This window comes from Coccinella septempunctata, chromosome X, assembly GCF_907165205.1.
Source record: "Coccinella septempunctata chromosome X, icCocSept1.1, whole genome shotgun sequence".
NCBI lineage: Eukaryota > Metazoa > Arthropoda > Insecta > Coleoptera > Coccinellidae > Coccinella > Coccinella septempunctata.
The window spans coordinates 7,203,593-7,230,313 of record NC_058198.1 but is presented as its reverse complement, the minus strand read 5'-3'; the positions used below and the strand labels follow the sequence as shown (position 1 = coordinate 7,230,313).

The 26,721-nt window shown below is 37.4% G+C and overlaps 1 protein-coding gene across 1 annotated transcript in view; it reads right to left on the bottom strand.

Annotated features, from left to right (window-relative positions):
* LOC123321261 (tyrosine-protein phosphatase 99A) overlaps nt 1-26,721 on the bottom strand; it is a 272,028-nt gene that overhangs the window by 29,206 nt on the left and 216,101 nt on the right. Inside the window, exon 4 of the mRNA XM_044908704.1 lies at nt 19,077-19,258. Coding sequence (XP_044764639.1) covers nt 19,077-19,258 — 182 coding nt within the window. The remainder of the gene's footprint in view (nt 1-19,076; nt 19,259-26,721) is intronic.

Sequence of the window (26,721 nt, the reverse complement as noted above, 5' to 3'; positions counted from 1 at the left end):
GGTTATGATTCGAAATTTGATGGGATGGAAATGGCAAAATATAATATATGTCTTGTCGCCTTATCTTTTTGATACAACCCATAATTAAAATGGTCATAAGTGTAGCTGTATCAGTTCATTCATGTTTTGATTTCAGCTTCTCCCTCAGATACTGAAGAGATGAGCCAGCAGAAGCTGCTGAGAATTTATTTTCAATAACCAAATCAGTTCACTCGAAAAATTTGGATATTTTCGATCAGATTGTTGAAGTAGCCTTGATCAAGTTCTCTCCAGAGTTGCTTTAAAAGCCGTCTGAGATCTTGAAGTGCACGTGGAGCTGGTTGATCAGAGCCCAAAGCTCTTTGTAAGTCATCCCAAGCGTGTTCAATGGGATGGAGGTCTGGTGAACGAGAGGGCAGAAGTCAGAATACTCACAATATCATTTTGGTCCAATAACAGCAACACACAGAGTAATAATATTGTCAATAAGTTGCTCTCTGTGAATCTGCTTCATGGTAGCATCAATCACCAACCTCCAGTACCATGCCTCTGGGCACCAGAGGATGGGCCCATCCGAAAACTATCTCGAGGTGTCCCTCAGGGTTCAGTGTTGTCACCAACTCGTTTCCAGATCAACATAAACCATCGGCTTGATTCTCTAGAGGACCATTGATTGGCAGCCTTACTTTCTGTAGGTGCCTCGTACGTAGAGTGATTACGTTCCCAAATAATAATGAATCTCGAGACTTGAGAGGGTGGTAAACTTCCTAATTTCCATTTTTCCCGCTTGAAACAAGTCTGCCTGCGCTTATGAGTAGTTTCAACGAGTTCGGTATCTGAATGAGGCAGTGATTGGGCGGAAAACTTTAATACGAACATCGCAGTCGATTAGCTAGGAAGTTATTTCTGTTTATACGGTGGCGAACTAGTTTCACTCTGATGAAATTATGTGTTCGCAGCAACAACTGTTTCGACTCGAACCGTGGATGCGCGAGAAAGTACAACAATTCCGTAGAGACTAAATTTCACACTTATAAATACGTCAGCTCCAGCAAAGTTTCAAACTTTTATCACAAAGGATATATTGGATTCATTCATCAACTACCAGTTTGAAGTTTTTGTTAATTGTTTTACTTCCGCTTTCAAAATTTCAAGTAATGAATAAAATTTATAAATCACCCTGGGACTTAATGGAATCGCAGGCTAAAGTTTGATGCTCGAAACTGAGGTGGACGTAAAATTATTCATTAAATTCTAGGCGGGAATAGATGATGGAAATCCATACAATCCGGAATCTGTTCATATATGGTGTAAATCTCGGATGGCTATACATCTAATATCGATATTTGATGAAATGAATACTGGGGCAATATTGATTACATATGGAATAGGGGATGTCACTGATACTATTGAAGATTTCCAGGAAATAACCATTTTCATTTGCATGACCGCATGAATAAGAGAGGGCATTTCTCCGTTTGGGTTCCCAGTAACTCGTACTGATTAATTTCATTTCAACCGATTTTTTATGAAAAATTATTAATCAAAATTAATTGGATCTCTTGCCTTGTCAGTTGAAGATTCAGGTCAAACTGAAAAATAAGCCCGAATCTCATGTTTTCACGTTAGTTTTAATGGTTGCGTGTTGAGCTATTGTTTTGATGAAAACAAAATGACACGCAATTCAGTAAGGAAAACTACTTCACGCTTTCAATCATCTGTTAACGAATTGAAAATTAACCAACGTTGCAAATTCAATTCATCGAAATAATTCCGAATTGAAAATTCTAAACATCACCATTCCGAACCAAATTATTTGAATTTGAGAAACGTTTTGAGACATACAGGGTGTTTTCCAAGGCAAGGCTTTTTTTGCAACAGGTGGTTGAACTCATCAAAATAAACCATTCCACCAAAAATTACTTGAATGAAACTTTTAATATGACGAATTTAAAATAATCATCGATCAAGTACATCCTAATACATCCCTCGATATCTGTTACTTTCATTATTATCAGAAAGCCATCTAAAATCGAGAGTATAATGGCAATTTATTCCCGATATGGCTGTGTTTCGAATGAAAGTAAATAAAGTGGTGACTGGCCGTTCGATCTTTGTGGATGAAAATGATTGGCAAATTTGCTTGTTCCTTCATTTGGCGATTTTTCATGAAATGAATTAATTCATCAGGATATAATTCACGAAAAATCGCAACAAGCAAATATGTCAATCATTCTAACCCCTGACAGAAAAATGCTAACCTTTGCAAACACCGTGAAAAATTGGTAATGTGATACGAGTTCAAAATATCCCTAATAAAATTATTCATAGAATTTGTTCAATGTGGTCACCATTAGTTGGATGTGCGTACTGTCTAATAATGAGGGACAATACATATGTACCAACGATAATATTAGTTTGTCCACGAATAACATCACAAGAACTTTTTATGCGATGTCTCAATCCTCACATAGTCTCTACCACTTTTTCACTCTACACCAAGGTTTTCAAATTACCCCAAATCGCAGGGATGTTGTTATATTTCTTGGTGCTCCCTCTCAAACAATCAAATCAATCATGAATTGGAGTGATTTGAATTCCAATATGTCTCTCGAGTACCACGATATCAAAGTAGGATTTTCGAAGGGCATCCAGACTGGAAATCTCCTCTTCTTCAACTTATGCAATTAGTGTCAGCGATGTGTGCATGTGTCATAAAAAATTATGGGACCCTATTCGCCTGATCCTTTGTTCCTTTGACGCTTTGTCGGGGTATCGAAAATTGAAACGGTGCAAGCAAGTATCGATTCGATGAACCAAATGGTCCTGAAACTCATAGTTCTCGAAATTCAAACAAAAGCAATGGATTTTAGCAACTTCCATGCCTGACATGTTAGGTGTTCGAGTAAATACTCAAAGTCCGCCTCAATCGGGGAGCTCGAAAGTTCGTAGCCAAAGCAACGCTGGTAAGTGGAATATCGAGTTGATTTGAGCTCCATCCTGGGCGGAAATTTCGCCCGAGTTATTGATAGCCTAAAGCCACCGTTCGAAGTTTCAAATCTCGATCGGTCCCATGATTTGGCTGTTTTTACATTTTTTTTTTGACATCATTTTCGGTCCAAGTATCGCATTCCTGGCGACAACAAAGGATTTTATTTATTTTTATCCTGTCGCCTTACCCCGGAAGTTTCACCATGATAGTCTTCATTTTTGGTTCATTTTTTCCTTGATGAAGCTTCGGAATCGAGTAGGAAGAAAGAATAATAACCGTTCCTGAATGTTCAGTTTTCGTTTTGACACTCGTCGAGTTCAAGAAATGGATGAAAAAGGCTGCAAATCTCCAACAAAGGTGCAGAACCTTCGATATATACTGCTCCACCAAAGATTTTGAGACTGTTTTAAACGTTCTTTAATATTTGAAATATGAGAAATCTAAATGTTCACTCAATTATCAATGGGCTTCTGCCCATTACTTTTTCCACAGTTTCAGGTGAAAATTTTAGTATTTGTAGTAGAACATTGAAAAATTGAAGGTTCGTTAAAGAATATGGCCTCCTGGAATATCAATCACGGCCTTTGCAAACTTTCGATCAGATTGCTGAAGTAGCCTTGATCTATTTCTCTCCAGAGTTGCTCTAAAAACCGTCTGAGTTCTTCAAGTTTATGTGGAGGTGGTTGATGAAAATCCAAAGCTCTTTGTAGCTGATCCCAAGTGTGTTCAATGGGATTGAGGTTTGTCGACAGGCAGGGCAGGGTCAGATAAGGAATACCATGAATTTCCAGAGCTTCATCCACAATTATCGCAAATTCAGGTGGTGTATTATCTTCCAAAAATAAGAAATATGGCCTAATAGCAGCAAAACAAATAATATTGTCAATGACTTACTCTCTGTTAATCTGCTTCATGGCAGTATCAAGCACCAACAATTCTGTACCTCCATTGAAACAAATACCTCTCCATGCAATAATTTCCATGCAATAAATTCGGTTTTGATTTGGAAATTAACTTATCCCGATGATTCTGCCAAAATGAACCTTTGTGTGATTTGCAACATAACATTAGAATAACATCGTTGTTTTACTTCTGGCTTCTCGTATTATTTCATTCGGAGAAGCAGAGATAGCTTATGATTCATGTTTATTGGTAGTCCTATCATATATTACAGAATACGAATTTCAGGAATGTATTGAACAGGAAATGTTTCTTCTCGTGCAGAACGATCACGAAAATATTCAACATTTTTGTTTGGAGAGGGATAAAACAGAAATTGAACTGTCCAAATTCGAAATTGGAAGCCAAAGAAGCTGAAGAGAATATAAGAGTTTCGCGACCTTCAAATTTCGAAATTTATCATTATATCTGGACATATGTTCGTGAACTAATTAGGGATACAAAGATTCACCTTAAAATGGTCGCGTTTCTACTTGGTACTTTGGATACAAATTGGAAACTGTTCCAATTTGATAGTCTCTGGATTTTTCTGGGAGCCAAACAGCGTTAAGGCCGGTCCACACTACTCATGCTCGTACTCGTGAATCTGGGAAGGCTTGCGAGTATTTTGGAGGATAGCTCGAGTCGAGAGACAAGTGCGCAAGCCTTACGAGCCTATAGCTTGAGCGGCACCGATTGTTATCGGTACATCAAAGGAAAGGATCGCTATGCTTGTCGAGCTGCTCGAGTTATGTGGACGACGACAAGCCCAAGACGAGCGAGCACGAGTAATGTGGACCAGCCTTAAGGCGCACATAATTCTGTTAGAGTGAGTGCTTTCCCCATTTCTTATTTTCAATGAATTTCTGCTATAGTTTCGATGAATTACTATGTATGACTTCATAGGGAAAATGAACCGATGACAATATGTAATTTCCCGCCTTTTCTGGATGTTGATACGTCGAAGGAGGACGCCTCGCACATATATTCGCAATTTCGTCCCCTTTCAATTCGAAATTCATGCCTCACTGGATCCGATATTTCTTGGATTTCGCGCACCCAGCGCAATTGAAGGCGACCATTCTTGTGATGCGAAACACGCCCTGTAAAATCCCCCAAGTCATCCAAATCCCGGGAACCGCTCTGGACCTATGTAACAAACTTAAATGCGACATCTCAACCACATGCACCACAAATGTAAATACAAACTAGCGTTAATTGTCTCATTTTGCAATTTTAGTGAGAATTTGTACGTCTCCGTGTCCGTAACTGCGCTGTCGTTCCCCTCATGCTAATTTGAAGGAATATGTGTCCTGATTTCCCAGACCTTCTTGTTTCGTATCCTCCCGAGCGGAAAAAGGTTTCTGTCATGCCATATAACCATAATATGGCAGCAGAGTTCGGACAGGAATTGTTTGTGACTACTCCTGATGATTTTGCAAACCTTTATTGGGTTATTGGGATTTTAATGCCACGTGAATGGAGTTTTCATGTGGAATCATTTCATAGCCACGAAATTTGTGAATCTTCCGATGAAAATTGGACAAGTCTAAGTTTTTGAAAGGCCAGGTTTGGTTTTGGAAGTTCAGAGCTTTTCATCGGTAGAATTAAGACGATAACTTCGACTGAGAGGAGAAGAAAAATTCGATACATAAAGAATAAATCGACCCTAAGCCTGGGAAGATTTAAATTCCTAATGGGAAACAGCGAATTGCATAGATTCGTTTTATTTATCACGATGCAAACGATGAAATAATTCATTTGTGGGTGGCGTTTGAAACTATTAAGGTGTTATTAAATAAAGCATTGTTCCCTGGATTACTTCCCTATAGAGATGAATAGAGCACTTCATAAAATACGATGGCTTGTTATTTATGGAATATATTACCTAGAATATATAAAGAACGTTTAGAAATTTATAATGGAACTATGGAAGCGTCGCTTGAAATTTTATTCATAACACCATCCGTTCAACAAAGAATATCCCCCAAAATTGGTAAATTTCACGGTGCAATATCATGTTGTACGATAATGTAATAAAATATGGCTTTTCGGCGATTCCAACCGGTGGATTGTGGTTGGAAAGAATATCTTCATTGGGGATGCATTATCTCTATAAATAATGAATACAATTAGAAGAGGGAATGGAAATAGATATATATTTTGCATAAAATCCATTTCAATGTCCTTTCACCACTATTTTACAACCCTTGAATCGAAGGGCTTAATATCAATCGATTTTTCCTACATTATTTTGCGCCATAAAACATTTAGATATTGGGTATTACCCCTTTCTCCACCTATCGAAATAATATATTTTTTTCTGAAAAGAATTCTCTCAATATATGTTTTAAGAGTATTACCTTGGCGTAATTGTCGATCAGTACTTTTATACCTAGTGAAAGGAATGCTAGAATACCTAGAGGCATTAAGTGTTTGTTCTGAGGGTGCTACAACCCACAGAAAGGATCTTCAGATAATAGGATCTCACCTCAAGGAATAAAATTTTAATCTGTTGAAATGAAATATATGGGAAGATGTGTACAAAAAGGTACCCCACCCTGTAAAAGCTACCCTCAGTGAATCCCACGAATCGAAGTAGCATATGCATTCAATTTTTGATTCCCTCAAATTATATGTTGAATTCAGGGTAATCTTATCGAATATAGGTAAATATACTGAGTCAGCTTCTGCTTGACAAACTTCTATTCTATTCCAGGAAAAAACCTGCAAATTTTATACCATTATTTTCAGAAGGACCGAAAATTTTCCGATCAGCATCGATTATTTCGGATCTAGATTCTAGATTATATCTCCTGGTTGACAACCAAAATAGCGTGCATTTTGAATCTCATCGAAACACTCTTCATAAATATAAATTGAATGGATGCAACCGTGAGGCAAAACTTTTTCTTGAAGCATCTACTACGTTCTGGTAGTATCGTTTCCCGGTAGAATCCTTGAATGGTTTTACTCAACTGTAGCCCAAGTCAAACATAAGTTCGAGATAATTAATCAGGATCTCCGCAGACGACACCGAGCCTTCAGTCTTTGAGAAGTCAATTACTATCAATTTCAAGATTAGGAATTTCTGAACTTTCCCAATACACTGTGAACTCTAAACAACCGATGATATCATCAAAGGTGAGAACATGATTTCTTCATCTATATGTAGCAGCTGCCATAAGATGTAATTAGAAATGGGTTTGGATTCGAACTATTTCGAGAACTGAATATAAGTGGTCAGAATGATTAGCGTCCTCCATCTCATCATCTTTGTACTATTTCCTGACACATTTTTGTTGAAAAAACAGCAAATTTCACAAAAAGGATTGGTATTTTCCCTTCGTATGAGGTAGACTCAAAACTACAAAACAATGAAACACATAGAAAATTTTCTTATACGAAATTATCAATATGCAAATATGAAGAATACATCATTCTGAAAAAAGTACCTTCAACTTCATAGAAACTCATGAGATATGGGTATTGATAATTACTGAACAAAATTAACTGCTCAATTCAAACTTCTTCATACTATCCTCCTTTCTGTACCTTTGAGGTGATCTGTTAATCAATACCATTTCCAATATTGCAAATTTAAATAGTAATACATACAAGAGATCTCATTTTGTTTTGTCACATTATAAAAAATAGGAAAATAGGTACAAGGCTGCGAAAATTTGATTGCAATCCACAACCATGTCGAATTTTTACCGGATATATTGATATTATATTGATAAAGTAAGCTTAAATCTTCCCATAAATGGATCTGACAAACCCGGCGCATTCGCCATTTAGCAACTCTGATATATTCCCGGTAGATTGGATGAAAGTTTGAACGCTTTCACACTCGAAGGGTGAATTCTTGGATGAAAGATCCTGTGCTTAAGCATTTTCCAGTATGTTTTTCCTCATCTCGCACACGGATCGTCTGCTTTCGGGGTCAAGCGAGGCTCAATTCGAATCTCCGTTAGGTCAGTTCTGGGAAGGATAAATTCCATATTTTTTTTCGGTTGAGATAACGTTCATCCAGGTTTCCCACAATCGGCAAAGCCTGCATCGGAACCGTTTGAAATTAAAGATAGTGGGGAGGAAAATAAACTTTCATTTCAGTTCGACCATATGTGTTCTCTTTCTTTGCATTTTTCATGGAAAAAATGATATTTTATTCAGGAAACTGTTCTCTTACTTTGGCAGAGGAATAATGAAATTATTCCTCAACATTATAAGACTGAATATATGGGATTCTATTTTCTACACCGTCTCTGTCAACACTCCTCTGGATTAATGGTGTGGTGGTTAGGAATCAATGTTCAGATATTGCCACTTCATCCCCTTCCTAAATAATTTCTGTTAGGAGGGTTTCATTTTCCAATTTCATTACTCGTTGGAACATGGAACATGGGGATCATCATTTCAAAGATTCTTAGATTAGAGCAGCAAAACTATCAAAGGAAATTACTGACCAAAATCTCATTTCAGTGATTTCCTCTGAATATCAACCTCTTTTAGCCATATGTGAAACATATTTTCGAATGTGGATGAGATCAGTATGCAAAAGTACCTTATTGAATTATTGAACACGTCAAGATCTGTATCCCTTAAAATAACCTTCTTTTAAATTCCTTCGTAAAATTTCATTTGATCGACCAATATCCCTTATGTGAATAATACAAGTGAATTGGTCTGAGCTCAATATTTTAAAGCGAGCCAACAAAATGTTATGGCAGATGTTGATAAACACACTCTTCACGTTGTGAAATGCAAATTGATGCTAGTGGGTTTCATTGTTATTCTGTTACGATTACTTCTTTTTAATTCTTTCATGTCGGCTCACTCAAATTTATTTCACACTACTGAATTGTTATCAGCCGAGAAGTTAATCATATTCGTGATTTTTAGGTACAAATTCGATCTTCGAAATTCAACTATTTCAATACTTTGTTTTAATTTTTTTCTATTTTTTCACTTAGAGACTGAATGACATTGATACATCTTTAAAAATAACTTGAAACTGAAATCAAAATTCCACAAAATTCCTGAAATAGAACTGAAGGGTATTCAAATGAACCGGAAAAATGAGAGTACGTTGGTGTGTCTAATCCTGTAATGAGAAATGTTCAATATTCCCAACTTATTTATCTCAGCTACTGAAAAGAGCGATTTGAGCAAATAAAGAATTACATTCAGGCATATTGTCATGCAAAAAATTCCCAACGTGAGATAGCACATGTTCATTAGTGAAAAAACTAACCGTTTTGTGTTTAATATCAGATTCAATAGATCGATTGTCGAAATCTAATAAATTCGTTTTCAGTAGTTATTCATCAGAATTTCGGATTTTCCCTGTTTAATTCCAGCATGCAAAGCCTGATTTCCTGTTTGAACTGCAAAAAAGCTGACAAAATTCAAAGTAGCCTGTGGCCTGTGTAACCAGCGAACGGCTGCGTTCATAAATGCATTCTATCTGCCTGTGTTTCCAATTTTTAATGGACTATTAAATTTCAAATTTCACTTCTGCTACAAATCCGATCGCTGAATTGAAGGAATTCTCATTCACAGCTTCATTCCCAGGAATGAATGGAATTTCACAGAACATCATTAATATGACCAGTGGAAGGAGAAAATGGAAAAGGTTTTTTCGCTGATGAAGCTTCGGAGCGTTCATTCGTGAATAAAAATAGAGAAGTGGCTCATGCCTGTTGGGAATCCTAGTTTGAAAAGGTTAAAAATTTTCGGAATTGAAATTCTGTATCTGATTTTGAAGTTAATATCGTCTTCGTGAAAGAGTAGACTTTATGTTTACACAGATAGTTTACTGAATAAGGGCAATATTAGAGAATGTTTTTTCGGAGAATTTCTGTAGCTGTCGCTTGAAAAAACAACATTCGTTTGTCAATATAAAGCCAACGATTCCGAATGATAAATGGCCTGAAGAATTGTGTTAGTTTTGAGAATTCAACAGAATTATCCGGTCGAATACATCATTCTAGAGAGATGAGGCATGATAAGAATGACAAATGTCGAAAATCAAATACAAATTTCTCATAAATTGCTACCGAACCAACGAAAATTTTCAGGTTGGGGGAGAATAAAAGAATTCATGCGTGAAATATACTTCCGGAACATCGATAGATATTCTGATTATTCTTTGTATGCTCGATTTATAACAGATTAGAGTTGAAGATTTATCGTTACTGATATACGATTCGACTAGATGCTATACGCGTTTTCGAACAAAAAATTCGTCAGCGATGGACGTAAATCAGAATTTAGAACTGGTATGGTTTTAGACCTTGAATAAGCAAGGAATCACAATATAATAGAATAGAAAAAGTCGTTATTTTAAATAGAGAAAGCTTACACAACTCGAAATGAAACAGGGTCAAAAATTTTAAATTCATTCAATATTGAAAAAACTCTTTCCGTGAATATTGTTCCACTTTCTGTAACATTGAAAAAATTCTTCTTGAAACTGTTCAAGGTCTATTCTGCGTTTATCTGGGGTGGTAGTTTATTGAAAAACTAGAAAATTTCGATCATTACACGAGATCGAAAGAATGAAATGTCGTCAATTGCTCTAATTCGAGAATTCAAGGAATAGAGGTACATTTCAACACATCCCTCGTTCACATAATTCACGTGTAACTTGACTCCAACTATTTTCGGATACAACAACGAATGTACTCCATTTAATGGTCGATTTCAGAATTCAATTTGAATTATATTGGTGGAACGACGCTATATGCAGTTCCAATACAACAATAGAAACATATCGAATAACTGTAAGGTGTAAACCACCTAGACGGAAACCGATTGCAGAAGTTATTACCTGGGAAAATATAGAAAAGAAAACGAGTTTCCGACGAGAAATTCTAGGCTTTTCTGTAATAAGGGGGATAGACTGGAAAATGGCCTTCCTAGGGAATTCAGCAAGAGAAAAACGAAACTGAAAGAGTGCCGTATTGCATCAAATATCGTAACAATTCCACAAGAGAACTGATTTTTTTAAAATTCTCCGATTTTAGTTTGCTGAAGGATGCGTTCTGAAGAGAACTCCATTTCCTCACTGCTACAGATTGAAAACGATGGAATACACTGCTCAACGATTGATAGGGACCCCTGATCTTTCATCAATTCATTTTAGGAATATTTACTTCACGATGTTTATGTTGATCAGATCCCAGAGTATGTTTAGTGTATATTCTTGTTTTCTTACAGAACTCTCCCACATATAATGTAGTATTCCTCTTTGTATTGATGATAAAATGGTTATTTTGAGCAGCTGACAAGGGTCAAAATCCTCTACGCATGACTGATCCATCGATTACTTCAATTTTTTTCAATTCAAATCGAACTTCAGCAACAAATACCACATGGTTTCTTAGCCACCATTTGCAGTCTACTACAATTGATCGAGTTCAGAAAGCAAGACCTTGGTAAAGTAAAAAAGAATATGATAAGAACAACTCAAAACATCCAGAACACATGTATAACAGATGACTCAACAAAAGCCACGAGGAAAGAGAAATTTTAATGCAATCTCTACCAATTTTTGAGAAGTGTATCTACGATACGCGTTTTCGTAATTGCTCCAGACACCAAGCACTTAAGCTCTTATCTTAGAAATTGAGCACAAAATTGCTTTGAGTGATTTTCTAGGAGCACTGAGGCCAACTGCCTTGGGATAGCTACTAGATCTCAATCAAATTACCAACAGGTAGCACATCACTGCTAGTTATTCTGAAGATATACAATAATAACTTCCGCCAGGATTGCAACGGGTGAAAATTATGGAGGACCTCAGCTATACCTGGGAGGTATCAACGAGGTAAACTGGCGTAGGCAATAGTTAAACGGAATCATAATGCTCCGAAAAATGGCTCAGGAACCGCACGGTTCTGATATCACGCTTGTAACATGAAAACAAATATTTGTAGGACTAAATTGAATCTAATAGGGAATTCCAGCTCCACATAGTTTATATAATGATAGTTACGGTTATGAAACCAGGCCAATTTGCTTATTTAGGCGTTATATAAAATTTATATCCTGCGACATCACAAGTGCAAATCCTTGGAGTTCGTCTCGCAAACCGAATTAGATTAACCACATTTGTAATTCGAAGCAAATATCAGAGCGGAATTAGCTGTTAAGGGTTCCATTACGCAAGTTGTTGCGGCTAATCACAACGTAATAAGGAAGAACAATCAATCGGAATTCAACCGACAATCAGCGATGCTGCGGTGGCGATTCGATGTTAAGTGTCGTAGAATCAAGCCAGTTCCTATGACCAACTTCCTGTCGAACTTCCCAGCTACTTGTATACGTCGGTTTTCAGATGATGCAGCTGATAAATGGAGCATCACTACTGATTCAAAAGTTACGCCCTTTCTGATAGTCTAGACACTGAAAGAATCTCATACATTGTACGAAAATTATATCAGAATATGGGAAGAGGCTAAACGATTGGTATGTTTCAAGGAAATGTGTCATACAGGGATTTCCTTTATCTGTGTGGCTCAAATTAGACTGAGACACCAAAGCATTTTCTGCAACTTTTGGTTGCAATTCGAGTTGAAGCTGGTAGATGGTGAAACTCATCTATGAGTTGCACAATTTCAAAGTTAATACCATTAAACGGTATATTGATGGTTCAAAAACCACGACAGGGGATAGCGCTGGAATATGCGATGCAAACACCAAATGTACACTATCGTTAGGATCCTGCTCGAGTGTTTTTCAGGCAGAAATACTTGCAAACGAAAGATGCGTGGACATAAAGCTGGAAATAACCTATCAAGGATGTGACATAGAGATATATTCTTATAGTGAAGCCCCTATCAAAGCACTGAACTCCTCAACTGCTGACATGGAAGTGCCAAACTAAATGAAAAAGGGAAGAACAACAAGTGTTCTTTAGTATGGGTTCAGAGGAAACGAAGAAGCCAACACACTCACCAAAAAGGAAGCCAGTTCCTCTGACCAACTTCCTGTCGAACTCCCCAGCTACTTGTATACGTCGGTTTTCAGATAATGCAGCTGATAAATGGAGCATCACTACTGATTCAAAAGTTAGGCGCTTTCTGATAGTCTAGACACTGAAAGAAACTCATACATTGTAGGAAAATTATATCAGAATATGGGAAGAGGCTAAACGATTGGTATGTTTCAAGGAAATGTGTCATACAGGGATTTCCTTTATCTGTGTGGCTCAACCTAGACTGCGACACCAAAGCATTTTCTGCAACTTGTGGTTACAATTCGAGTTGAAGCTGGTAGATGATGAAACTCATCTATGAGTTGCACCATTTCAAAGTTAATACCATTAAATGGTATATTGATGGTTCAAAAACCACGACAGGGGATAGCGCTGGAATATGCGATGCAAACACCAAATGTACACTATCGTTAGACTCCTGCTCGAGTGTTTTTCAGGCAGAAATACTTGCAAACGAAAGATGCGTGGACATAAAGCTGGAAATAACCTATCAAGGATGTGACATAGAGATCCATTCTTATAGTAAAGCCCCTATCAAAGCACTGAACTCCTCAACTGCTGACATGGAAGTGCCAAACGAAATGAAAAAGGGAAGAACAACAAGTGTTCTTTAGTATGGGTTCAGAGGAAACGAAGAAACCAACACACTCACCAAAAAGGAAGCCAGTTCCTATGACCAACTTCCTGTCGAACTTCCCAGCTACTTGTACATATCGGTTTTCAGATGATGCAGCTGATAAATGGAGCATCACTACTGATTCAAAAGTTAGGCCCTTTCTGATAGTCTAGACACTGGAAGAATCTCATACATTGTAGGAAAATTATATCAGAATATGGGAAGAGGCTAAACGATTGGTATGTTTCAAGGAAATGTTTCATACAGGGATTTCCTTCAACTGTGTGGCTCAACCTAGACTGAGACACCAAAGCATTTTCTGCAACTTGTGGTTGCAATTCGAGTTGAAGCTGGTATATGGTGAAACTCATCTATGAGTTGCACCATTTCAAAGTTAATACCATTAAATGGTATATTGATGGTTCAAAAACCACGACGGGGGATAGCCCTGGAATATGCGATGCAAACACCAAATGTACACTATCGTTAGACTCCTGCTCGAGTGTTTTTCAGGCAGAAATACTTGCAAACGAAAGATGCGTGGACATAAAGCTGGAAATAACCTATCAAGGATGTGACATAGTGATCCATTCTTATAGTGGAGCCCCTATCAAAGCACTGAACTCCTCAACTGCTGACATGGAAGTGCCAAAGGGACTCAATGAAAAAGGGAAGAACAACAAGTGTTCTTTAGTATGGGTTCAGAGGAAACGAAGAAGCCAACACACTCACCAAAAAGGAAGCCAGTTCCTATGACCAACTTCCTGTCGAACTTCCCAGCTACTTGTATACGTCGGTTTTCAGATGATGCAGCTGATAAATGGAGCATCACTACTGATTCAAAAGTTAAGCCCATTCTGATAGTCGAGACACTGTTAAAGAATCTTATACATTGTAGAAAAATTATATCAGAATATGGGAGAGGCTAAACGATTGGTATGTTTCAAGGAAATGTTTCATACAGGGATTTCCTTTATCTGTGTGGCTCAACCTAGACTGAGACACCAAAGCATTTTCTGCAACTTGTGGTGCTAATTCGAGTTGAAGCTGGTAGATGGTGAAACTCATCTATGAGTTGCACCATTTCAAAGTTAATACCATTAAATGGTATACTGATGGTTCAAAAACCACGACAGGGGATAGCGCTGGAATATAAGAGGCAAACACCAAATTTACACTATCGTTAGGATCCTGCTCGAGTGTTTTTCAGGCAGAAATACTTGCAAACGAAAGATGCGTGGACATAAAGCTGGAAATAACCTATCAAGGATGTGACATAGAGATCCATTCTTATAGTAAAGCCCCTATCAAAGCACTGAACTCCTCAACTGCTGACATGGAAGTGCCAAACGAAATGAAAAAGGGAAGAACAACAAGTGTTCTTTAGTATGGGTTCAGAGGAAACGAAGAAACCAACACACTCACCAAAAAGGAAGCCAGTTCCTATGACCAACTTCCTGTCGAACTTCCCAGCTACTTGTATACGTCGGTTTTCAGATGATGCAGCTGATGAATGGATCATCACTACTGATTCAAAAGTTAGGCCCTTTCCGATAGTCAAGACACTGGAAGAAACTTATATATTGTAGGAAAATTATATCAGAATATGGAAAGAGGCTAAACGATTGGTATGTTTCAAGGAAATGTTTCATACAGGGATTTCCTTTATCTGTGTGGCTCAACCTAGACTGAGACACCAAAGCATTTTCTGCAACTTGTGGTTGCAATTCGAGTTGAAGCTGGTAGATGGTGAAACTCATCTATGAGTTGCACCATTTCAAAGTTAATACCATTAAATGGTATATTCATGGTTCAAAAACCACGACAGGGGATAGCGCTGGAATATGCGATGCAAACACCGAATGAACACTATCGTTAGACTCCTGCTCGAGTGTTTTTCAGGCAGAAATACTTGCAAATGAAAGATGCGTGGACATAAAGCTGGAAATAACCTATCAAGGATGTGACATAGTGATCCATTCTTATAGTGGAGTCCCTATCAAAGCACTGAACTCCTCAACTGCTGACATGGGAGTGCCGAACTCAATGAAAAAAGGAAGAACAACAAGTGCTCTTTAGTCTGGGTTCAGAGGAAACGAAGAAGCCAACACACTTGCCAAAAAGGAAGCACAAACGCCACCTACTCGTCAAGAGCCTTTCTGTGGTATAGGAAAATACACCTATATGAAAGATAATCTGGAAAAGGAAGAAACCAAAAGAGGATTCTTCCAGGAATGGATCATTCCAAAAAATTCCTCCAGAATGTCAAAACTGCAAGATCCAAGAAGTATTTGGATCTGAGTAAGCCGCACCGGCTTCCTCACAAGACATTTTCGCCTTAGGAAGCATATGAAGAGCATAGGTTCATCAGAAACTGACGAGGGTAGATACTGTGGGGGAGAGGAGGACTTAGACTCCTTGAAACCCTTTCAGATACTGAGGTTCATTGTAACTCTGGAGCTGGAGGGCAAACTGTAGAGGGTGCAGTTGTGAGAACAGCTTTTATGGGCACAATAGACCTTAAGGTCACAGTGACATCTAACCCCCTTATCAAACTATAAGTATAAACTATCTATGGACAGATTCACAAGCAATACCTATATCGAATCGATACTGTCACCTCAATCTATTCTACCATTCGAGAAGTGAATTGAAGAATTGTGGAACTCTTCAGTTTCAAGGAAGGGGCCAAGTTCAGCACTTCAAAAATAGCATAAACCAGTATAGAGAGCCTTTGAGTCACTGACTAGGTGATACCTTCAATCCAGTTGGTTCTATACTGAAATGGAAAAGGTACAGCTCCAAGGTTTTATCTTATATCTCAACATTCGATCGAATTTGAGTAAGAACTATTCGTCAATGAGTCTAACCCAACCATTTGAGGCAATTTATGACTCGAAATTAGATAATTACAGACATTTGGCCCAGTGATAACGCCCGCGTTACTGGCAACAAACTGGCAAGAACGAATATCCGTTCATATTTCCCTCATAACTCTCAACGTTCTTTTCTTGAACCCTCAACAAGGTGAATAACACGATGATACGAAGTGAAAAAAACGCGCAATTACCCCAGTACTATAATTGCTTCCAGAAATCTGACTTTATCTAGATTTGCCTTTGTTCTCCAGCTTCGAGTTGGTTTATTACTATGGGTATAAATAATTCAACAATGCTAGTGAGAACCCATGTATTATTGATATTTTCCCGACGCTAGGCAGTTTCAGCACTTGTCCCCCTTTCCCTATAAAATTTACGGCACGGGTTATATTCGACTAGGAAATTGGAAAAACTCATCATTCTCTTTCTCGGCGTTATTACATTTATTCGAAAAAATGCTTGCTCAGGACTACAATAAATCTCAATGAAATGAAAGAGCACCTAGTCGAACGTTCTGATGAGTAATATGCTGTAAGGAATTTTTTACGCATTCGTAACAATTTAAAACTCCCGCGTTCAGGTATATTTGTTTCATCACTGTGGCTCTTTCATTGGCTCAGAACAGGTTCACCCGAATGATCAATTGCTTGCTCATGGACTGGCCCTATGGCAAAGAACGAATGCTTTTATACTGACCAATACGAGGATGTATTGATATCTAGTTAGCCTAGACAAGCTAAGCTAAGAAATTGAGAATATCGAAAAATTGGAGTACCGAGCCATCATCAAGTACCTGTAAGGGTTAAGAGATAAGCAGATTCACGAAGATATGCTTAATACCCTTGGTGATTAATGTCCTTCGTATGTGACAGTGAAAAATTGGACTGCAAGCTTCAGAAGAGGTAAATTTTCCATTGAAGATGATGATCGATCCGGAAGGCTAATTTCTGTGTCAGTCCCCGAAAATATCGATGCAGTTCATGACATGATTTTATCAGACCGTCGAATTATGCTCGATTTGAAAACGATGTAGACTTCTTAAACCGAATTGTTACTATGAATGAGACTTGGGTACATTTCTACGATCCAGAAACAAAGCAACAATCGATGGAATGGCGACAGTCTGATACTCCAAGACCTAAGAAGTTTCGTGCCCAAAAATCTGCTGGAAAGGTTCAGTTTTTTTGGGATTGCCATGGAGTAATCATGATTGATTTTTTGGATAAGGGTAGAACAATAAACGGAGACTACTATTCGATATTACTGACCACTCTACGGAAAAAAATTAAAGAGAAAAGATGCAGAAAGCTATCCAAAGGTTTTTTGTTTTTGCAGGACAACGCCCCTGCACACAAATCTCATGTTGCCATGCAAAAAATTCGTGATTTAGGGTTTGAATTACTAGAACACCCCCCTTATTCACCAGATATGGCTCCATCTGACTATCATCTCTTTCCTCAACTGAAAAAAAGTTTAAAAGGTCGTAAATTTTCTTCCAAGGAGGAGGTAATAAATGCTGTGGAGGTCTGGTTTGCAGAGCAAGAAGAAACATTGTTTTTGAAAGGTCTACAGACGTTGCAGGTTCTCTGTAATAAATGTATCCAATTAAGAGGAGAATAGTTGAGTATTAAAATATTTTGAAATTGAAATTTTGTTTGGTTCTATAGTAGGCTAAGAATTTTTCAATATACCCTCGTAATTCAACAATTGAGTCGTACTTATCTTATTTATTTATAAGGCGTCATTTTTGCTTTCTTCTTTCCTTTTGGGGGAGAATTTTGAATTTTCATCAAGGACGACAAAACTGAAGGAAGAACGGAATGGCAAAAACCTCTGATTGGCATTTCAACAATAAGATTATAAGTCCCCCAGGAGCGGAATACTGCATTGTCAGAAACAGGAGGAGACGTCACTTCCTGAAGCAGTGAATGTCGCATTCTCGTATTAAAGTCGGTTAGAGTTACTCTTCTACACCCTTAATGATGGTAAGCTTCACATACAATTTTGCATCATAATGCAATCAGCTGAACAATTATGCGGTTCAGTCTTGGATATTAAATTGGCAACTTATATTCTAGAACTTGGGAAGTGAGCCTAGGGACTAGTAGGTTTTGGCATGTTACAACTGAGTATCGAATTGCCTAATCTGCATTAGTAGTTACCGCGCCTGTGTTAAATTGGAACGGGTTGGTTATTATGGCTTCTTGTTCCATCCCCCACGCGGATTTGGAGTGTTATATGCAGATCCCGAATAAAAATCTGAGATAACAGGCTCTTAGTCCTAGAAAAATGGGAGAGCTCTGACAGGAACTCAAGAGCTTTTGCGTGCCTGTTCAAATTCATGACCAGAGCAGTCAATCATCCAGGTACTTATCATTACCTAGCTCTTTTCTTGTGGAAGATATAGTGCTTATATTATGGACGTGAAAATGGAATTGTTATTGACCACGAATTCTTCAACAATGAGGCCAATTCAATCGTTTGAGACCATTCTTAAATTACAGAAAATGAACTCTCTAGTTCTAGTATCATTCAACGCAAGAATTTTATATTTTATTGAGTTATTTCAACATCTATCGAGAGACATATTAGGTTATAAGTAGGATCAATGAAACAAGACATCAACTAAAAAAAAAAAATGTGTTCATTCATTGAAAATTGACTCACCTTCTCGGAGAGTAACCATATAATAGGATTCTTTACTGGGGTGGCTAGCTCCCATGATGTTAACTGCTACAACTCTGAAGCTGTAGACTGTATACGGTTTCAAATGCGTTATTTGAAATGTACTATCATTGGTCGGTGTCAGGATTCCACCAACTTCGTTCCATTCTCCATCCTCACCAACTCTGCGAAAGAAGATTAAAATTGATTATCATAAAATCAACATCAAGAGAAATTTTCGGTCTTTTAAGTGCTGCTCTTGTACCTCATGAGTGAAAGAAACAATGTACATGTTCAAAACTCTGTCCTGATCCATGATGATGGTTATGACAGACGAATTTTTTCAATAATATCTCGAATTATATCGGAGTTTCAGGTATTGGCGGTACCAGGAGTGATTTTGGGGTGGGGCCATAATTATGTCCCAGAAAAATCATCGTAGATCTGAATGTGATACATATTCTCAAGAAGCAACACTTGTAGTAACAAATCCCGAAAATTCATCGAGCTCGGTGCAAGCGTTGGGTCTGTTCGGTTCTGTAAATTCTGTAAGGTGTTTGGTGATTCAAAATAAATAGGTATATCTTTATAACTGTAATATGAGCTATATGTTTGGAGGAAAACGACTTTGAAAGTCATTGATATTTGAAGAGGGAAATAAAATCATTTTTAGATATTCGATGGGGGAGTGGCATAGCTCCCATGTCTTGTAAGCGAACGGAACAAGGGTGATTACAATTATTGTGCAATTGTATCACGTTCTCCCTGTACGTACGAGGTTTTCAGGAGCTCAGGGATATTTTGTGTGCCTCTGGATGTGATATAAATCACATTGCCGCTCCCACTTAAGCCGGTTCTAAAACGAAAACAATGTAGAGAAAAAAACATAAAGGAACGCCACTATTTATAGTTAGTTGAACTTTCTACAACTTATATGTTATATATTGACCCTCAGCAACATTATTTATCTTTGAAGTTCGAGAGTTTCCTTACGTTTCTTTCCTCTTTTTCAATTTCGATCGAAGCCTCCCACCGGTTCCTCCTATGAAACCATATAATTCTCCAACTTCTTAGTTCATTTCTGCTGACTGAATTTCAATGCATCTCGGGAATAGGCACATTAGTATATATGATGTATCTATCTTCGAATGAACTTCGGATGGAATAAAATGAAGGATTTCGATATTCCCATTTCTACCTACCCCACTTTTGAACATCTCTGATGAAAAGAATCACAATGGATTGTTTGAACTCCCAACATAATCTATTCAACGACAAAATTAACCGAAGAAAAAACGAATCAGTGTCTGAAATAATTGAGTCTGAACTTGTTGAACAAGTGGATGTCTACCGAGAATAGGAAGAAAATGATCCCCACTGTGTACAGAATGAATCAATGAAGATAACACTCATACTGGTTCAATGAGAGGGCTCTTGAAAATTTGTACAGAACGCCTATGTGGAGTGGTTCATTTTGTACTGAAGTTATTACCATATATCGAGTTTTGAAGGTATCTTTTCGTCTTTGCTGCTGGCTCGATTAGAAACAAAGTTTCTCGACATATGCGATCATTATCGATTATAGTTATAATTTATGCCATCCCAGAGCTTTAAAATAGTAGTTAATTTATACGATAGTTAATCTTTAAGGGATCCAAACCATGAAGACGTTGAATTTGGCAAGAATTCTGTTTTAAATGACATAAGTTAATTAGAATTCAAGTCCTTGAAAACTCCATTTTCATGGAAAAATCATTTTTCGCGTTAGAGATGTAAAAATGACGACAAAAGGGGTGAAAAAAATTTGAATTTACATAACACGAAGAAAAGAAGAATTATTTATCGTTGTCGTTACTTTCCATGGAGATAAAGTCATCTTATCTGAACTCGTGGACTGAAAAAGTTGATATTATTGCTCAACTCTGCATTATAGAGTTGAGCTAGAATAAAAACAAATAAAATTGGCAACAAATTCGAATATTCGCATAAGAGGAAACTCCATAATCTCATTACTTCTCCTTGAATAATTGCAAAGTTCTAAAATGGCGATGAAACCTCACATTTCACTTAACGAAATACTCACTCCAGAAATATAGTTCCTGATTGTTGCTGACATCCAATAAACTCATATTTCATGAACATCTGACGGAGCATACACCGAACTTCCGTAAATTGGGTCAGGTAAGAGCTACATAAAAGTTATAATTTTTCCAACTTTCCGAAAGATAGAATTTGTGATACTCGAAGACTATATAACCTCAAGAATTCTTGAATTTTCACGTAACTCCTTCGGATATTCAAAATTCAGTTAAAGACTTCGATGACATTACTGGATTTTCCGGAAGAATATAAGAGATCCTCAATAAGATACTGGGACTTTCCGAATCTATATAACTTTCAATTGAGGCGAAGTTTCAGATTTGAACGACGAAATATGTTTTTGTAACTGAAATTTCTATTAATATTTCAGCCTTTTTTCACTTCAGCGTATAGGGAAACTCGCTTTTCTCATTTGAATAGACCATTTTGTTTGTGGAGATTGGCAATCCTTTATAAGCTCTCACTACGGAACAAAGTCCCAGGTGTAAGTTGAAGACCTTTGAAGTGGGCCAAATGAACTGTAGGATGAACTCTACATTCAAAGAGAAAACAATTTCCTGTTCCATTATACTGTAGATCACAACACATCAATATACGAATAGTTTGTCGTTTAAATGATGTAGGGGTGATTTATACAGAATACTGAATTCTGCAGTGGGTTTTTCGGAGGTATATGTAGGGTAATTTGAAACTCAGACTTGATAAAGTGGAAAACAAATAACTCTTTGTTGTACTGGGGAATCGATACTGATGATGCCTCGAAGGAAATATGAATTTTGAGTAATGGCTGATATTAATAATTTTAAGGGTTTAAGGTTGTAGAACAGAGTAATTCGACCTTCTCGAACTCCTTGTAGCAATTCTTCGGAATGAGAGAGCTCAATTATCTAAAATGGAATAATCATCCACAATGCAGCACTCCAGCTTGCTCGGTTTTTATTTGATCAAGACATATTAATGAAGCCATTTGACTTTCAGATGGGAATTTTATATTCACAATTTATTTGAAAAGGGAAGACGGAATTTAAACTGTCTAATTGCAGTCTCTAGGAATGTGGCATAAAAGGTATGGATCCCATTAACTGGATTCCGCGATTTCGTCATTCCATTCTTTTTCAGGAATTGCAAATTACGTTGCACTCGTTTCTCCTTCCGCTGAATTATATCATCCGGTAAATTCATTTCAATGTCATGTGATATATCTGGAAAAACTGTGTTTTGCGAGAAGAGTTTCAGTTTTTCAATGAAGTTAAATATCAATATCGACAGAAGCAACACTTTGTGGACGTCAACTAGGTCTAGTTTGGTATTCAGAGAAATTGCCAATAGGTTATGAAAGTAGAACACTGTGATGGGTGGTCAACCATGGTTCCAAGAGGGCTATGGACAAAGAAAATGGTTGCAGAACCACGAACAAAAGCAGTTGTCGACGACTAGTTTACAGGATAAATTTTGTCCTATATGTACGAGGATATATTGAAAAATTCTTGGCCTACTAAAGAACCGAAGAAAATTTCAATGACAAAATATTTTATTACTCAACATATTCTCCTATTAATTGGATACATTCATTACAGCGAACCTGCAACGTCTCTAGATCTTTCAAAAAAAATGTTTCTTCAGACCTCCATAGCTTTAATTTCCTCCTCGTTGGAAGGAAATTTACGACCTTTCAAACTTTTTTTCAGTTGAGGAGAGAGATGATAGTCGGATGGAGCCAAAACAGGTGAATAAGGTGGTGATTCTAGTGATTCAAACCCTAAATCATGAATTTTTTGCATGGCAACATGAGATTTGTCTGCAGGGGCGTTGTCCTGCAAAAACAAAACACCTTTGGATAGCTTTCCGCCTCTTTTCTCTTCAATTTTTTCCCGTAGAGTGAACAATAATGTCGAATAGTAATCTCCGGTTATTGTTCTACCTTTATCTAAAAAATTAATCAGGATAACTCCATGGCAATCCCGAAAAACAGAAGCAAGAACTGGTCTAGGTTAACTAGATATCAATACATCCTCGTATATTTAGATATATTTTTACCTTCACCCATCTGAAGATGCTGATTTGATAGCGAAAAATTCTTTCGTGATTAAATCACTCTTGTGACTAAAAATCTTGTAATTTAGTCGTCAGTTGAAGCTACTCAGGCCACAGCTATAATTCACACCCGTATTTTCATCAAATTCCTATTCAGCGCAGTTTCAATAGAGGATAAAGACACCTAAGAGCAATTAAATTTTTCCCTTACCTTTCTGTTGAATTAGTTATTCACAATGAACGACAGTGGAGTCTATCTCGAAGGATTATTCATTATACGGCTTGACAGCGGTTTGGCATGCCTTAAATGGGGTTATAAATTTCCTCTTGATCAATAACATTCCACGTCTACACTTAAGACCTCTGAACTTACACCTTGTTCAAGAACGATCCCATATTTTCCGATTTCTCGATATTCAGGGGTTCTGCTTCCGAATGAAGGGTTGACCGGGGGATAGCATGGACATGCAGAAAAGGTTGCGGGTTGCGCCCTTCCATTATTACAGGAATTGTACTTTGGTCAGATGACTTGATATTGGGAATTGTTACGAAATAAAGGGAGTAGAATTATTTGAACACATTGAAGCTCATTATTTTTTTGAGAAAACGATTCGGGTTTTCCGATAAATACAAGAAAATTACTTGTCATGGATTGAACTAAGAGATTATTAGGAAAATCAAAGAAGAATCCACCTATCTATCTATATTTTTTGGTACGATTTACCATTTTCCATAACTTTAAGGATAAGTTCAGGATTTATACTGTCTTACTTTTGATCTTTCGCTAATCTTAGGGGAATAGTGTGAACCCAAAAGAGTTAAAATGATGAAAGTTTCAATGGTTGGGTTATTTCAATGCAACTTAATATACATTGTTGTTTGTGAGATGTTTAGCATCGACTTATCGTGTTTTATATGCAGAAGACATGAACTGGCGCACTGGTTTTTAATGCATCTCGTTTTATCATTTCTCCATAAACCGTACAATGTAAGATCTTCACAAGAATTTCGCGGTTCCACTATATCAACCCCAGATCAATTGTTTCATCCCTCCATGCTTCCCTGGAAGTCGTAAAGCCCATTGATGTATGCACGGACTGCGTTATCGTTCGTATTCGAGTAGACTGTCCCCTATCCATCTAACCGAATAAGGAAAACATTAAACTGATCAAAATAATACGAGTTCACTTGACACCCCGCCAAGACCGCATCTATCAACCGAATGACGAATACAATGCATAGAACGGGGTTGCGTGAATGGAAATCCGAAGTGAATTCTTTTCGTATCCAGTTGCTGCTGAGTGCGACATTGCAAAGCATTGATTTACACCGGATTCTACTACCAGGCGAAAAGGGTTTCCAATATGCACTTTTATTGCTGACGGCACACATACGTGTTGATCTAATGAACAGGACAAATAAAAGGTGCATTCGTCGCACCTATTGGTCAGTACTTTTGTTTCCGCTCTAGCAAAGCATGAACTAGACCATTTCCCAATACCATTTTAGTTTACGTCATTCATTAATGGGGCAAAGCAAGTGTTTATTGGTTTACAAGGCACCCTTGAAAATAATGAATATGCATATCAACCGTAACAATCTTCTAGTCTAAAATATTCACCAGAATCAATTAAATATGTACAGAACAACAGGACGATTTGAACAACTGTGCCTCAATGACGAAATTGTCATGACAGGAACGCAAGTTAAGGTTAAGGTTGGGTAGACCATGAGGTCCCACTTCTTTCACCACTTCTTACCTTTGCCTAACCAACGAGAGCTTCTGTCTATCACAAAGAAGCTCATTTTTATGGTTCCATTAAGAAGGAAAAAACCAGGTTTCCTCGAACTCACGGGGTGGCAAGAAATAATTGTAGAAAATTGAGATATCCAACCGAATAAATCTGATATATTCCAGCTCTGAGGGTCATTAAGGAGTCGTAATTTTTCATTATCGTTTTCTCATTTTCAACTAATGCGCTTCCAGGTGGAGATAAATGGGGTATTAAACAGAAGCAGACATATATTTTCACATCCGCAAATGTTTACTCAGCGATGCACAATACCTAATTGCACTGTTTATTGTTGGCGATGTGATAAAGTTCTTTATATCTGGCAATAACATCCCTTCTATCTAGCTTATTACAACAACACTCCTGTGGAAATAACAGTTAGTCCTGATCACCCACAAACATTTTAACAGAACTATTTACATTCATCTTCATGAAAACACAACATTCACACCTTTCGAACCACTCAGAATGTTTATGGCTGCATGATCAACACTAATAACCCTCACTCCTTCCGCAAATAAGAAGGAAGAACGATTGATCCTTGTTATTTACATGTGAAAATTTCCACGAATGTTCGAAACGCCACGTAAAAAATTCCGAAGGGCATCGCATCCTTCAGCAGAACAACGTGCGGAATATTCAAATTTAAAAACACGGGAATTACTGCGATAAAAACTTTGTTTTCATTCAACCGTTTCCATCACCAGGTTGTTTTGGTCGGTCCCGTCAATAGCGGAAAGGGGAGAGAATGTTTAATTCTGCAGATACTGGAATATCCCCTCCGGAACTCACAAAACACGATTCTCTCATAATCAATTATCCAGAAAAAATATTTAGCTATGAATTTCAGCGGAGAGTGGCCATTTTTTCATCACCAGATAAGAGATTCTCATTTTTGAACAAATTTCATGAAATTTATAAGGCCGTCCAGATAGTAAATAGGGGATTCTGATGCAGTTCGTGGTGCAATAAATAGGGCTAGATCTTTGACACAAATGGATTCGAAAATGAGTTTAGATTCCTGAATTAAGAAACTTTCAGGTGACTGGTTTGGTAGAATGTGAAAAAGGATGAAAGGTCCTCAAGATGGTTCATAAGATCATATCACGAAAGTGATAAATTGCTGTAAAAAGGTTTCTACAAAAAGTGGAACTGAATTTTTGACCTGAATTCAAGCTTCATCTGACTTCGATCATGAGATAAAATTTTTTTTTGAGTTTTACAGTATTTGTGATACTGCAAGAGGTGCTTTTTAAGCAAATATTGTTTAAATATAATATTATATCGATCTCCTCTTAACAATTGAAATTTACTTCAAAGATTTCCTTTATGTGTGATGGGAATCGAAGAAATTCACGAATGGGACGAAAGCTATGAGCTTTGGATATATCCTTGGCTTTCTTCATGTGCAGATCAAACTTTTCTGAAGTGGTCGACTCCTTATAGTTCCCCAGGTCCTTTGTTTAGTAGTCCAACCAATTCATCCAGATTTCCTTAATGAAAATCAATTGAAAAAAAATTGTTTTATTCTACAAAGGAAACTGTGCTTTTCATGGCCCTTTATCAGAATGAGGATCTGATGAGAATTCTTCGGTAACTTCTCCGTATATTCCGACAGATTGATTAAATATCTGAGAATCAATTCGATTCTCATTAGATCGAGGTCAATTAGACTTCTCTCACGTTGAGAGGACTTGGATTCAGCTTGTTTAATGGTTCGA